General features: G+C 44.6%; 1 protein-coding gene across 1 annotated transcript in view; it reads left to right on the top strand.

Annotated features, from left to right (window-relative positions):
• Positions 1 to 14946, top strand: part of wwc1 (WW and C2 domain containing 1) — a 40555-nt gene that overhangs the window by 10242 nt on the left and 15367 nt on the right. Inside the window, 10 exon segments of the mRNA XM_069145281.1 lie at positions 309 to 418; positions 530 to 552; positions 554 to 734; positions 1166 to 1242; positions 1471 to 1550; positions 5250 to 5379; positions 9545 to 9691; positions 10292 to 10362; positions 10596 to 10841; positions 13752 to 13841. Coding sequence (XP_069001382.1) covers positions 309 to 418; positions 530 to 552; positions 554 to 734; positions 1166 to 1242; positions 1471 to 1550; positions 5250 to 5379; positions 9545 to 9691; positions 10292 to 10362; positions 10596 to 10841; positions 13752 to 13841 — 1155 coding nt within the window.

Here is a 14946-nt window from a genome sequence, read left to right as displayed (position 1 = left end):
AGCATCTGTCTCCTGATGACTTTTGTTTTTTTTTCTGTTTGAGGATTCGGCTCCAAAGTACACCGCCGTATTTACAGACCGGTTATTCTTCCAAGTCGAGCAGCCGTTTAAAGATTTGTGAAGGTTTTGAGGTTTTGAGTGACCGACCCGGACGATCGACCCGATCTAACGGAACCTGACTGTGTGTGTTGTGTCTTTCAAAACACAACACACACAACATCCTTCATCAGCATCCTCACGTCTCCGTGACGGAGATGATGTTTGTTTGTTTGTTTGTTGATCTGTTTTTCTGACCCCGTCTCCTTCAGGCAGACGAAGCCTCTGACGTTCGCTGACTGTATCGGAGATGAGCTGCCGGTCGGCTGGGAGGAGGCGTACGACCCCGTGGTCGGATCGTACTATGTCGACCACAACACCAGTGAGTTTCGCCTCCGGCTGCTGCTCTCCTCGTCTTTCACTCCCTTCGACCGTCCTGTTCGTTAACGCCGGACGTGTTTCTCTATCCTCTCTCCTCTTCCTCCTCCTCCAGAGAGCACCCAGCTGGAGGACCCGCCGGGCCCAGTGGCAGCGGGAGCAGGAGGCCATGCTGCGGGACTACCTGGCCGTGGCCCGCGACGCCCTCAGCGCCCAGAAGGAGATCTACCAGGTGAAGGAGCAGCGTCTCCGCCTGGCGCAGCAGGAGTACCGGCAGCTCAACGACGCGTGGCGGGACAAGTCCACGTCGCAGACCAGCTGTGAGTGCCGAGGAAGATGCCCGAGGAAAAGCTTTTCAGGCGTTGTTTTGGAAGTAAAAGGCGTTTCGGTCATTTTGTGTGTGAACAGAGACGAGCGTCTCTTTCATTTCTCGGATATTTGTTCTTCCAATAAATCAGTTTGTTTTCAGAAAGACGCACACGAGGGGATAAAAAAAAAAAAAAAAAAGGGGACGGTGATCGTTTCTCTCTTATGATGCTTTACTTTTTCTTTGAAGTCCCACCTGAAAAAACAACAACAACTGAACGTTTCTCCCGACATTTCTTTTATTTAACAGCTTCACACACATTTCAGTCTGATCTCTCAGGTGTAATGCAAAAAAACAAAAAAAAACCAGGAGAGAGCTGTGAGGGCCAGTTCTTTAACACGTCTCTTTTTTTGTTCTTTTTCTTTTGTCTTATTTTCCCTGCAGTGAATTCCAGATCGTCCTCGTCCAGCAAATACGACCCAGAAATCCTCAAAGCAGAAATAGCCACAGCGAAAAGTCGGGTAAGACAACGTCCCTTCTGATTTGAAACTGCAAAACAAAACAAAAATCCTCAGTTAGTAAAAAGTCCACTCGATGAATCCTTTATTTCTGATAATATGTCCCGATTTTTTTCACATAAACTCCTCGAATGCTGGAAAGTGTGTGTTCAAAATAGTCCAAACAGAACTGTAGATGTTATTTTTCTTGAAATTATTTCCAGCCCTAACGGTTGTGTCTCTTGGTCTCAGGTGAACAAGCTGAAGCGCGACCTGGCCTGTATGAAGCAGGAGCTGCAGTACAAAGAACAAGGCTTCGAGACACTCAAAGAGTGAGTGACTACCTGACGTCTTCACGCACACACCTCCTGCTTCTACCTGGTCTTTAGAGGAGTGTGCGTGCGTGCGTGTGTGCGTGTGTGTGTGTGTGTGTGTGTGTGTGTGTGTGTGTGTGGTCCGCTTGTGTCCTCTCTCAAGGGCACATGGTGTGACAGGTGTGGATGTTGACAGCTGAGTTGATTTGATTTGGGACTCGATCCTGACGTTCGAGGCTACCACCACCACCACCACCACCACCACCACCAGCCTGCCTCATTTGATTTGATGAGCCGAGCGAGGCAGTCAGATCCTGACCTAAATAGCAAGTGTGTGTGAGAGAGAGAGAGAGAGAGAGAGAGAGCGAGAGACCTTCCTTCGGTCTTTGTCATATTCTGACTGTAACACACCTCTTGACTGAACCTCTTGGTAGAAGACCGCTCCGATTATTTGTCTCAGCTCTGAGATGGAGACAAACAGTCCGCGTCAAACCTTTTGGATTCATCTTGACAGCGGCTGCCTCAACAGAAGCCGGGCAGGATATACGCCACCCCCCCCTCCCCCCACCCACCCATCGTACATAAGCTTTTACTCTCGTTACATCGAATAATAGGGCGCCACTGTGCAGAGGAAGGAAAGGAGGGATTTTAAACATAAAATAAATATGACTAAATACGTTTTCAACTTCGACCCACAGCCGCAGCTTAATTGTCAGAAAGCGGAATAATACACCTTCACCTGGTTAACAAGTCGCATCTTCAGAATAGAATCACCGCCGAATGCGGAAAATGAGCTGAAAAACTCCCGACTTGATTCAGCCTGAAGCCCTCTTACTTGACATGCCATGTTGCTTGTTAAAAATGTCTGCGCACCGAAACCTGTTCTCCGGTTGGTCCCCGTGTTGGTTTATTTTCGGACACTCGGGCACTTTCACAATTCCCAACAGCCCGAACGCGCGATTAAGACCCAGTGAAGACGAGGGGACTGAACGGGGGACACGGATGTCCCCCTCCGATCGTCACTTTCGTTGCTCGCTGGCAGGAAAAAGGGAGTAAAAGAGGAGATTCAGTCACACGAGAAGCCAAACTTTCTTCTCCGCTCACACATTTAAAGGAGGGAATCTTCGGCCGTCTCCCGTCATTCGTTTGTCACGCTCTTATCTTTTATCAGCGTCACGTGCTGCAGAAGAGCTAAAGCAGCTGAGACTTTGTGTTGTTTGAATTTGCCCCCCCACCTCCCACCCCCCCACCCCTCCCAGCATGTGTTTAAAAAAAAAATAAAAAGCAGGTGAAACAGCTGCTTATCACCTTCAGCATTATCACACCTCATTAATCGCTGCGTAAACGTAGAGCAGACAGGAAACGGCACTTCTGCCCGGCCCACTTCTGCACCTCCGAAAGAAGGATGGAGCGCCTTCGAATGTCAGAAAACGTAGCGGCGAGAGCCGTCGGTTCGGGAACGTCGGCGGACGCTGGATCGAACAGGAGTGTCCGGGTCTGGGTTCTCGTGCCTCTCGCGGGAGGATTAAAGAGTAGCCGAAGGCAGAGCGGTCGGACGGCATTCCTCCGCAGCTCTTGCTCTCTCCTGTTTCAGTCGTCGGACGGCGTTCGAAAACAGCCGATCGACTGTTTGCAGAAACAGGAATAGGAACAGGCCCATAATAAGAATGTCCCCCCCCCCCTGGTTTGGATGCATACAGCATAAAGTGCTCAATGTACAAGGCCGGGAGTGAAATCCGAGTGATCACAAGATGATTAAATATACAGGAATTCAGGAAGAAAAAAAAAAGTCCCCCCCCAAAAACCCATAAATTGAATAAAAATAATGAAAGCAGTGATGAAAGCCTGCGAGTAGAAACGGATGTATATTTGGATTTATGAATTAAAAAGCATGGAGGTTTTAAAGGTGCGGACATTTGAGAGGCGGGGAACTGTAGGATCAAGCGGTTGTGGAAGCTCGAACTTCTGGCCCACCGGTTCTTTACGATAGACTAAGTTGGGATCAAAAAAAAGTTCACTAACTCGCAGAGAATCGAGTTTTCTCTTCAGGTCTCCCATCACCCGCGGATGTATTTTTTTTTTCTTCATCCTGCTAAAAGCCCAGCTGGTCCTGACAGTAAAAGAAAGACTCCTTCGTTTTAAAATGTCAAATAAACCCTGTAACGGCAGTCTGTTCAACGGTTTTTTTTATTTATTTTTTTATTTTTTTAGCTTTGGTCAGCTTTCCGTCGCCTCTCTTGTGCTCGTTGGGATTTTTTTTATTTATTTTTTGATCATGGAAAGGCTTTCGCTCGGCGTGAGTCCATGTTCCAGAGGGACTTTGAGAGGATTACTTGTTCCCTCTGCCTGTTACAGACAAGTGGCTCCCCCCCACCCCCCCTCCCTCTCCCCACCTTCCCTCCCTCTCACTTCCTCATTCTCTCTCTCTGTACCTTGTTGTCTTTCTCAGTCTTGGCCCTCCCCTCGTCCCTCTCTGAGGAATGTGGAAGGACCAGTTGTTCGGATGCATGCATGACTTGCTGATGACAAGGTTTTACACAAGCTGGATGTTTTTTTTGTTTTTTTTTCCTGCAGCTGGATCTGCCCACAAGTTTGAGAAATGTCCCACCTGTCAGCTGGAAGCAGAAGTTCGATGGCGTATAGAGCAGTACGCCCACACTGAGATTTCATAATGTGTGAAAGAAAAAAAAAAGAAGCCCGCATTACCTGCATTTTACCGCTTTTTTTTTTTTTTTTTTTTGTTACGTCGTTTTTCAAACGGAGCAATTATTACTGACAATTATTTACTCTTTCTCGATGAATCGATTCATCGTTGAAGCGCCACGTAGAAACGGGACGGGCAGCCCCCGGTTTCATGAACACCTACGCTGTTTACTATACGTACCTATATAACAACAGATGTTTTTGCACCAAATTTTGATTTGCGTTGCTTTTAGTTCCCGTTTTCCTTTTTCTGTGAAAATAAGAGAAGCAGTTGCTCGTTTTTTTTTTTGGCTTGTTAACTCATTATTATTTAAATGTTATTTAGCTTTTAGTTTCAAAAAAAGACTTTTTTTTTTGTAATTACAAAGTGTATTGGGAACCGACTGTTTAGTGATTTTACACTTGAAATAAACTCATTGATTATTTTTGATTTGTTGACTAAAGCCAAGCAGAAACTAAACAGATTTAACTCCATTTTAGAGCAGAATCAGTCGACTGATTTATTTTTTTTCATTTTTCAGAGTCAATTTCTGACAGATTGGACCTTCCTTCATGTCCAGTTTGAGTTTCTGATTCATTCCCAAACCAATATATCTTTGAGAATCTTTAAGACTACCGTTTGAGAACTACCAGTTCACATGAACATCTTTTTTTCAGTTAACGGCTCGATACAAAACCTGAGTTTCTGTGTCAGAAGCCCGATTAGGAAAACAAGAGTCAAACTATTAATGACCCGAACACCGACTCTTAGTGTTTGAGAGTTTTGTGTTCGTATTGTATTTGCAACTCAAAAAGAGGTTCAGTGCTCGGCCTTTTCACACAGAGCAGTTTAATGGAAGTCAATGAGTGACGCTGCTGTTAATATCTTTGCCCTTCTTTCTTATGATTCCGTTGAAGCCTGTTGATTGACGGCCAGTCAAAGGCTGCGGTTACACTGTTACACTGACCTCCCATCTCCTGTCTCCCTCTCTCTGCGCCTCCCCCACCCCCACCCCCTCTCCTCCCAACCTCCAGGATCGACCAGAAGGTCTCCAGCAGCCCGTACGGCTTCAAGCTGCAGGAGGCGCAGGCCATCCTCAACGAGGTCCGCTCCATCCGGGACGCCATCAGCTCCGGGGAGAAGGAGAAACAGGAACTCATGCAGGTAACGCTGAATTCATCGGGAAGTAGCGAGGTGTGATGTCACCGATTCATTTGCATCAGAGCCGGTTTAAGGCGTGTTGAGTTTGAAGCTTCCTTTTAACATTAATCATTACGTAAATGAAATGGGAAACCACTTCACAGCTCCGTTGAAGCGGTTCCGGTAATCGAACAAACACTTCTAATTCCTCATCTCATTTATCTTAAATCCGCAACATGAGATTAGTCCAAATATTGTTACGCGTGTAGAAGTTGAGCTTTGTCTAAAGGCCGCTGGAGGCCGGATGTTCGATCATCTCGAGTGTCCGCTCCTCCACCAAACAAAAGGAGCAGGAAAAAGGAGACGGATTATCCAGATACCGACATCCGATCTGCAGAGCCACGTGGAATATGTCAGAAATCGCAGCTCGGCTGCAAACAAAAAACAAAAACAAAACAAGAACAGTTTTATCCTCTGATCAAAGATGGAGTTTGTAGCTCTTGTCCTTTAGTTGAAGGAGAGATTCAACAGCTTCTCCCTCTGCTGCTTTATTTTGAAAGGTCAGATTGTTGTGGACGTAAACAGAGGATCACAACATCGATCCTGGAAAGGACGTGTCTGGTCCTGAACCCCTTTTTAAAAGAATATATTTCCCTCTACGTGGGTCCACCTTATATCCCAGGAATAAAACCGTCTCTAAAATAGAGGGACTGAAAACTGTGAGACGGAAGGATTTCTGAAGAGCCGGAGGAGTGTTAGCAGGTAGATGAAGACTCGGGGGAGTCGGTACCGCTGTTTTAACACTTTTACATTCTAATTGCTGCCGCGAGGAAAAAAAGAAAAAGAGAGCAAGAGATATTAAAAGAGATTCATTGACTGAGCTGCAGGGAAGCAGGTGGTGTTTTTAGTGATGAGTTCAGGCAGGAGGAGCTGCGACGATCACTTTGAGACAGGAACGTGGAAACTATTTGGCAGCAGCGTATGTTAATACGGTGGAGTTTCATTTCTTTTGTAACTCGTGCGGTTTAACTTTTCAGTAAGTGTTTTCTATCGACTGGTTGGAGCGCTTGTTTCGACGCAGCTGACGTCTCGAATGGAAGTACAGCAGAATTGTTGTCATTCAGAAGTGAGATCGGAAAGGTCTGCTTTCAGATGACGTCTTTTAGTGAGATTAATCGTGCTGAGCAGCTCGTGAGGTGGTGCTGATGTTTATGATGATATCTCATCTCAATCACAAATGAATTTCACGCTTCGGAGACACAAGCTCTGTCAAGAATACAGCCAGAGTTTAAAGATGGCAGAGAAGTTTTTGTTTTTTTTAACAAATGGAGGCTGGGATGTCGGTTGTAGATTAATAATCCAGTCTTTTCTTTTTTTTTTTTTTATCTCATAGTTTATCTTTGTTTTTGCATAAATGGCACGCTCTCTTCCTCTCCTCCTAAGATTCGGTCTATATCTCCCCCCGCTCTCCTTTATTCTCCCACCATCCTTTATCACACGTGTCAGCATTGCAGTGCAAACTCACCCTTGTTTCCATGAGGGCTGCAGAGTGTATTAAAGTTGCATGATGGGAGTTCGAGTCTGCTCACAGGTGTATGTGAGGTGAGTGAAGATGAACTGGAAATCTTTCATATATATATATATATGTATAGATATCTATATATCTATACATTTAGATGTGTATATATATATAGATGTATATCTATATATATATCTATAGATATACATCTATATATATATATAGATATACATCTATATATATGCAGGCAACAATTTTTTTTTGAACATCTTTCAATAACGCTCCCCCACATGTGTATAGATCTGAAATATGAGGTCAGATCTGGCTGCAGATTTGGAGGTGGAGGGAGGAAAGTGTGTTCAATAAAACATAATCTGCACCGTGGACTCGTCGCTCCCCCCTTCCTCCTCCATCCTCCCCCTCACCATCTGCAGCTGACAGCTCAGTCTGCAAGTCTGCGAGGCTGTCTGTTTTCGTGTGTGTGTGTGTGTGTGTGTGTGTGTGTGCGTGTGTGTGTGTGTGTGTTCATGTGGATATGAGTACGTACGTATCTGCATGTTAAACAAGCCGTTTGCACCTTTTGAAAAGCATCAACGCTTTAAAGTCGCCGACAGCTGCAGAAACAGAGAGAGAGAGAGAGAGAGAGAGAGAGAGGTGAAGCGAAGCGACACGACTGATAGCCGCAGTTCGAAAAAGAGTTCAAACATTCCGGTTTAGCTTTGTCTCGTATAGTCATAACATAAATATCTTTATTGGTATGTTTTGGTAAACAAAGCACCTGTCGACCTTAGTCAGCAGTTTTTAATGCAGTAAAAATCACAAATCTGCAGACATCATGTGATGAATCATGTCAACATGGAGCTGCATCTCCAGGTTCTTTTTGTTTTAGCGGATTAAGACTTAAGTGAAACAAAACTACACTGAGGCTGGTAGAGTTCGATGTATCGTGAGAATTATTGCTTATCAAGTGACAACACGGAAAATCTGGGAGTTGGTTTCCATGGAAACACCTTTATATAACAGAATTAACCACACCTGTGGTGGTCTGATCTGTTGGGCTTCAAAACCACTTTATTTTTGATTTCATTTATCCAGACACAACAGTTGACCTCTCATTTTACCCTCTTCCACAGAGTAGAGATACAAAATAAAAAAAAAACCTTTTATAAATGCTTTCATCCCCAATACAGACACTTTATTATTTATTACCATTATTTCCAGAACCTAGAGATGCAAGATAAACAATAAAGTGTTTATGTTTCCTTATAAGTTTATTCAAACCTTAATTACACCTTGATCGCACTGTTGTAGGATTATATAGGGAGGCCCCACCCAGAGTTAGAGACTTCAAAGGGAATGTTTTTTTGAACTAATGTGTGTATTTGATGTAAAAAGAAAGAAAAAAAATTAATAATGGTTAGTTCTGAAGTGCTACCTGCTTATTCAAAGATGTGGTTTTGTTTCTGTGTGAGTTCCAGCCATCAGACTAGAAGTCCCAGTTGCATACCTTTTTTTAAATGTGGAAAAAACAATTCCAACGCTTAATAGTTCAATTGTCTACCTGTCTTTTCATGTTGGACATTATGATGGTTGACCTGTGATTTTGTTTGCTATTTGTTTATGTTGCCATGTGTTGCTTTACGCTAAAATGAAGCTAAATCAGAGTCCGCGCAGGCAGGACGGCGCATCATCGGCGTCCTGTAACGCTGCCGTCATTCGACAGGCGGTGTGTTATTTAAAAAAAAAAAAATTTTTACGCCTCATCTGAAAAGCCGAGATAAGAGCGCATTCCAGCGGCGGCTTCAAAACGCGCCGCGTCCGTAAAGATGAAAGGAGGATCGCTGCCGCCTGCTCCGCATCGCTGTAACTTCAGGGGACAAAACACGCACAGGAAGTCGTCTTTGGCATTTTACACTTTAGTTTCTACACACGCCCGCGGCAACTTTTCTCTGAATGACTGCGCGCGGTCGTCGGAGCTCAGCCGCACTTTACGGGTGATTCCCGACAGCTTCAGCTGATCAAATACAAAGCCGGAGTGCAAAGGTCAACGGTGCAACTGTAAAAAGTCATTTAAGGCCTGTTGTGATTTCCAAGTTCATTCTTTTGTCTCTGTCTGATTTGGAGGATAATTGTGCTCTAAATTTAGTTTGTGAGCTTCGCTCTATTTTCAGACAGTATTTGTTCACATTTTTGCCAAATCGGCTCCATTTGAAATGATGCTGAATCGGCTCCTGCTGGCAGAACATGAATGGATGTTCAGACAAGCCTCACTGGGAAAACTTGCAACGGGGGATCGTTTTTATCACACAGCACTAATTTCAGATTTTTGGATGTTTATTGATCATCCGATCACCGATCGGCCAGTTTACATCTTATTTATCCGTGTATTTTTTTTTTTTTACATTCGTTTTGTACTCTTGTTGTGTTGCTCGACGTATGTCGTTGCCCTCGCTGCTGCTGTAACTTAGGATTCACCCTCCTACCTGGCTCCGCCACCGTCTCGCACTCGATTCCCTTCTGCGCGACTTTCTTTGTGCGGTTTCCTGCCGCGGTGTGTCCCAGTTTTCGTTGCCTTTTTTTTTCTTTCCTCCGCTGCAGATCTTTTCATGTCGCGACTCCTGTAAATCTGCAGCAGCTCCTTGTGTCTGCGTGTCTCCTCCGTTCGTACAGAAACTGGCGGTGTTGAAGGACGGCTTCCGGCTGGACTCGGGCTCCCAGCAGGAGCTGTGGGGCAGCAGCCCCTCGCTCGCCAACTCCGAGCTGTCCATCCCGCGGCTCTACTCCGACGCCGGCTCCCAGACCGACATCCCCGCCGAGGTGAGTCCTGCTCGGGTTCCGGTAGCGCTAAATTCAGTTTAGTCAAGCAGGTGTAAAAAAAATAAATAAAAAATACAAAACAAAACAGCGAGAGCATTAAATAGTTTAACCACGTCTGAGCTGACGAAGACAGAGAGAACCGGTCGACCTTTTAAAAGGACGAGTACAAAGCAGAACTGTTGAAACTGCTGAGCCTTGAACTCCATCTATTGTTTAATCAGATATCATCTGATTTAAGTCCTAATTTTGCCAACTCTGCACTTACGTTGGAAAAATCTTTAAACTGCTGAAAGTTTTTGGAGAAAAGCCATTAAGTCTTTTTACGAGTCATTTATTGTCATTTATTTTCAGATTAATGTCAGAAAATGTGACAAAGAAGCTTCCGGAGCTCAGGATCACATCTTCATATTACCTTTTATGCAATATATACAATGATAAAATCAGGAAAAACAGCAGATATTCACTCGGTGAATCCAAACGGCCTCTATTTCACTCCATTACGCAACAAACAGGTCGTTTAACCAAATACTTCAGAGAGCAGAGTTTTCAGTGGGTTTTGTCAATGACTGATGAGTTGTTGTTTTCTTTTTATCTGATCAGTTCATGACGAGCACCAACAAACTGGCAGAGAAGGTTCGTCTGAGCCTGAAGTACGAGGAGGCCAAGAGAAGGTAGGCGGCACTTTGCGTGTTTTACTTTTTCGCGTTTGCTGTCGTTTATTGGCATGTTTATTTTTTTTCATCATTTGAAGATGTGCAAAAATGTGATTGGATGGTGTCAGCAACCAAGTCTGAAACGAAGGCATCCAGAAGTAGAAAAACTACTGGAGACATTTTGGCGAGTGTAGGATGTTCGCATCCGAGTGGCCTTTCGTGATGATTCACGTCCTGAATTCTTCTCGCAGGATCGCCACCATCGAGGTGCAGATCGCCAAACTGGACAGCGAGGCGTGGCCGGGGCTGCTGGACCCGGAGCGAGACCGCCTCATCCTCATCAACGAGAAGGAGGAGCTGCTGAAGGAGCTGCAGTACGTCAGCCCCCGCAAGCGCCTGGAGCCCAACGACGCCGAGAAGCTGGAGACCGAGAAGAAACGCCTGGAGAGAGACCTGCAGGCCGCCAGGGACAACCAGAGCAAGGCCCTGACCGAGAGGTGAGCGGGGGACTCCGGAGGGCCCGGAACGACCTGGCCATCGCCACCCATATGAACCGGGTTGACAAAATGTTAGGAACGTCCTCTCGTACCAACCCAGAGCAGTTCAACAGCAACACAAATTGAGCGTCCAAATGGACCATTTAAAGGGATCAACGTCTCCCGGTCAGTCTAAATAACAGCTGGAACAATTAGCGTCCCGACGAAGCGACGATTTAAAGCTCTTGTTTTATACTTGATGCTTCACTTCCCAGTGGTTTCAGTGATGTGGCTGATTGGTGGATTTCAAAGGCAACAGCTCTTTAAACAGCAGTTTGAGCGTAATATTGTAATACCGTCTTCGTACCGAACATCGCGGGGTGATACGACCCGCTGGCGACACTTAAATACTCGCAAAACCCTTTTTTTTCCTGTGTGCGTTCGCAGCACCAATACGAACGCTTGCGTAACGTGAGCCGTCCGGGGGGGGGGGGAGGACGTATAACGATAACGGCCCACTTCTCCCGGTGTTGTTGAATTCTTTCGTGCGAACAATAACGGGATAGTTTGAATAGTTCGAAGTGGGGTTGTAGGCGGTACCGGGCCTCACAGAGAGGGACGTAACGGCGCAGTTACCCGTCAGAAAGAGCTGTCTGATGGCATCACGGTCACGATGGGGCCTCTTGTACTCGGAAGGTATATACTGTACCTCGAAGCAGGAGCGAAAAGACAAAGTTCTAGTTCTCACTTCTTGTGGCGTGGACACACGAAAGATATGACGCGCTTCATCTCACAGTTCTTGGAACCGCGAAAAAGTTCCCGCAGTGCGAAAGCGCCAATTCTACCCCAATCAGCTGCTTAAAAGCAGCTCGTTCGCTCGGCTCGCGTCGGGACTGAAATAAAAGTGTCAGAAAAGCATCGCTGACGTGAGCCGACATCCAATAAGCGGTTCCACCTGGACCTGCAGCTCTCAGTCTAATGTTGGACCGATCGTCACGGAGAAGGTCGCGGCAGGCGATGATACGTCTGACCTTTCACGGACGTCAACCCTCCAGGATGATTATTAAGACCTAAAGATGGACGAGTCGCTCTTCATCTCTTCTTATCCTCTTTATTTTTTCTTTTTTTTTTCTTTCCCGTTTCCAGCCTTTTACAAGCCTCCATGTTCTGTTTGTTAAATCTCTCCAGTTTACGACCATTTTCCCATTTCCTGAATACCAGCTGGCAAAAATGCAGAACCACCGACATCCTGCATTCCCCCCCCCTCCCCAACACACCTCCTCCTCCTCCTCCTCCTCCTCCACTCTCTCTAACAGGACTGCCGTTGTTCCCCCGTTCAGGTCAGACTACCTGAGCTCAGTCTCTCTTTGTGTCTCGTCTCCTGTTCCTGTAACCCAAGAGGGCTGCAGAGCCGGATCACAAAAAGAACCTCTTGTAGTCTACCTACACACACACACACACACACACACACACACACACACACACACACACACACACACACACACACTCTGTATATTCCGCAGGTTCTGAAAATGTCAGATTCTTTTATTGACTTAAAATGAAGCTGAAACCAGAACCGGTCGGACTAGTGTGGACCGGGTTCGTCGTAGGTGGATTCTTATCCGTCATGGAGGCGGCTGATCGTCCCAAATTCATTCCGCATCAAAACAACGAGCTCGAACGTGAAAGAATTATATTTATCTACGAGGAGGAACCAGAAGCAGATGGTGTAAGATAGGGGTGTCACAATATACTGGTGTAGAAGACAACCAGGATATATATATTAAAAAAAAGGAAGTTATTATTGAAATTATGTTAATAATACACATAATCTAGTACCAGTAACTATCAGATTTATACTCCAACATGGTAGTTGGAGCGCGCAGGAACTGCAGTATCCAGCAGCTACTACCACAGCGCGTCCTGTGTGGCCACTAAGACACTCGACCCACGCCCGAAAACAGTTCGCTCATCAGCGTGGGAGTTTTCCTCCTCGTGATAATCGTGTGACTCGTCAGTGCTTGTCTGACCTCCACAGACATCGTGGAGTCAAGTCTGGTTTACAGGAAGAGACAAAAAAAAAATCCACTGGAGAAGAACTGCTGCTGTTTTAAAGGCACCAAGTTTTATGAATAAATCATATTTTTTATTTTTCTTTGAAGTAAATTCATGAATGTAAACTACTCTTGGCATTATTTTCTGAAAGCATCATCACTTTAGTGCCTCAATGCCACATCTTGATATTAGCTGTTGGCACAGTTTTAGCTGCTTCAGCAATAATAATAATAATAATAACAATACATTTTATTTGTATAGCGCTTTTTTTACAGGATAAAATGATCAAGACAACATAATAAAAATATAAATCACACAACAATCACATTAAAATCCGCTGATAACAGTAAAAAAAAAAACATTAAAAGCAGCTTTAAAAAAAAGGTGTTTTTTTTCAATGTATTGACATTTGATCCACTCTGGGAAAATACAGACACATATACAATATAGAGGAAACACACACACACACACACACACACACACACACACACACACACACACACACACACACACACACACACACACAGCAGCAGCAGCAGTGTGTAACCTGATGAAAGGCTTCCCCTCTTTGGCCTGTTTCCACTCAAACCATAGATCATATTAGCAGCTGTTAATGGACCGGTTTCCTCCAAACAAAGCTCAAACAAACAAGATGACACCTCCGTCACCTGAACACAAAGCGGCATCACAACACGCCGACACATCGCCGCTGTCCTGGCAGAGTTGTTAACTTCACCTGCAGCTTTAGCAGAGGATTATGTTCAGTGTCTTTCTTTCTTCCAGAAGCAGCCGTTTGGCGTTTCTTTTCTTCTTCTTTTTTGAGAAAAAAACAAAAAAAAGCCTTTAAAATTTAACTTTTTTTTCATATCTCTTCAGGCTTCGACTCCACTGCAAGAGGAACAAGCTGGTCAGAGAGCTGGAGGAGATGGTTCGACTCGCCACGTCGCTGCACTCTCAGCTCAAAAGGTTTGTTCGGCTCATTTCTGTATCAAATCAAAGGATGAATAATGTCTCATTATTTTATGATTTTTTTTTTTAAATTTTTTTATCAGTGATAATGATTTTCTCAATGCTTTCGTTTCCTGACATGTCAAACTTTTTTCTTTTTTTTTTTTTTTTAAATAATGAGGACAATTTTACTGTAACCGATAGAAACGATGGATAAATCTACAAAAAAAAAAAGACTCAAGTCATAATAAATCTGAAGACATTATTAGTTTCCCAGGTTAGTCTTTACCATCAACAATTGCAATTAGGATTTCTTTTACCCTGAAGATACTGTTGACTTTCTTTAAAAAAAAAAAAATAAAATAAAAAAAAAAGCCTTGCTGGGAATGAAGGTTGTGTTGGAGAAACTGCGCCACATTCGGGGTAGTTTGCACCGAATGTTTTCCCTCGGCGTCGACAGTCTGGCAACTGGAGGACGAATGTTACGGTCCGACAGCCCCCCACGAATGTCAAAGAAGAAAAAAACCCCACTTGGTCGAGCTCCTGCCCCGACGTCTGGTCTCAGCCACTCAAACCACCTCCCCCGGCTCATTACTGCATCACTGCTGTAGACTTCCTGAAGCATTTTGAAGGGTCTTTTTTTTTTGTTTTGTTTTTTTTGGCAGATTTCCTGAGTTTGATACCAAATTTGAAGAGCGCATCCCGCTCCAATTTTCAGGTCGAAGGTGAAATCACAAATGTGGTCAGAAAAACGTGTATCTCAGGCGCTGATGTTGACGAAGTCGAGGTACCGTTGAACACTTATTCACGGAGGTGCTTTGAATGCGTCGTGTGCATCGCTGTGCTGCACCCCTTTATTGCGCGACAATCTGAACTTTGGATCACGCCGTGCAGACATAATAAGAAGGTAAAACGGTGATGTTCAAATAGTTTACAGAGGCAAAGCACAAGTTTAATTTTTTAGTTGTGAAGAAAATAAAATGTGGGAGCGACAGTTTCAACTGGTCCTAATTAACTAATTTAATGAAGCCAGCGTTTAGGTATTTTTATACAGCCGTTTATTTCATTTATCATTTATTTGGTTCAACAGATCTCTCCGAAGGTCGCTGAGCATCAGATCATT

The sequence above is a fragment of the Embiotoca jacksoni genome, unplaced genomic scaffold (assembly GCF_022577435.1).
Source record: "Embiotoca jacksoni isolate LCO1_2020_lvr unplaced genomic scaffold, fEmbJac1.0.p SCAF_120, whole genome shotgun sequence".
NCBI classification, from domain to species: Eukaryota; Metazoa; Chordata; class Actinopteri; family Embiotocidae; genus Embiotoca; species Embiotoca jacksoni.
This window is presented reverse-complemented; position numbering and strand designations above follow the sequence as displayed.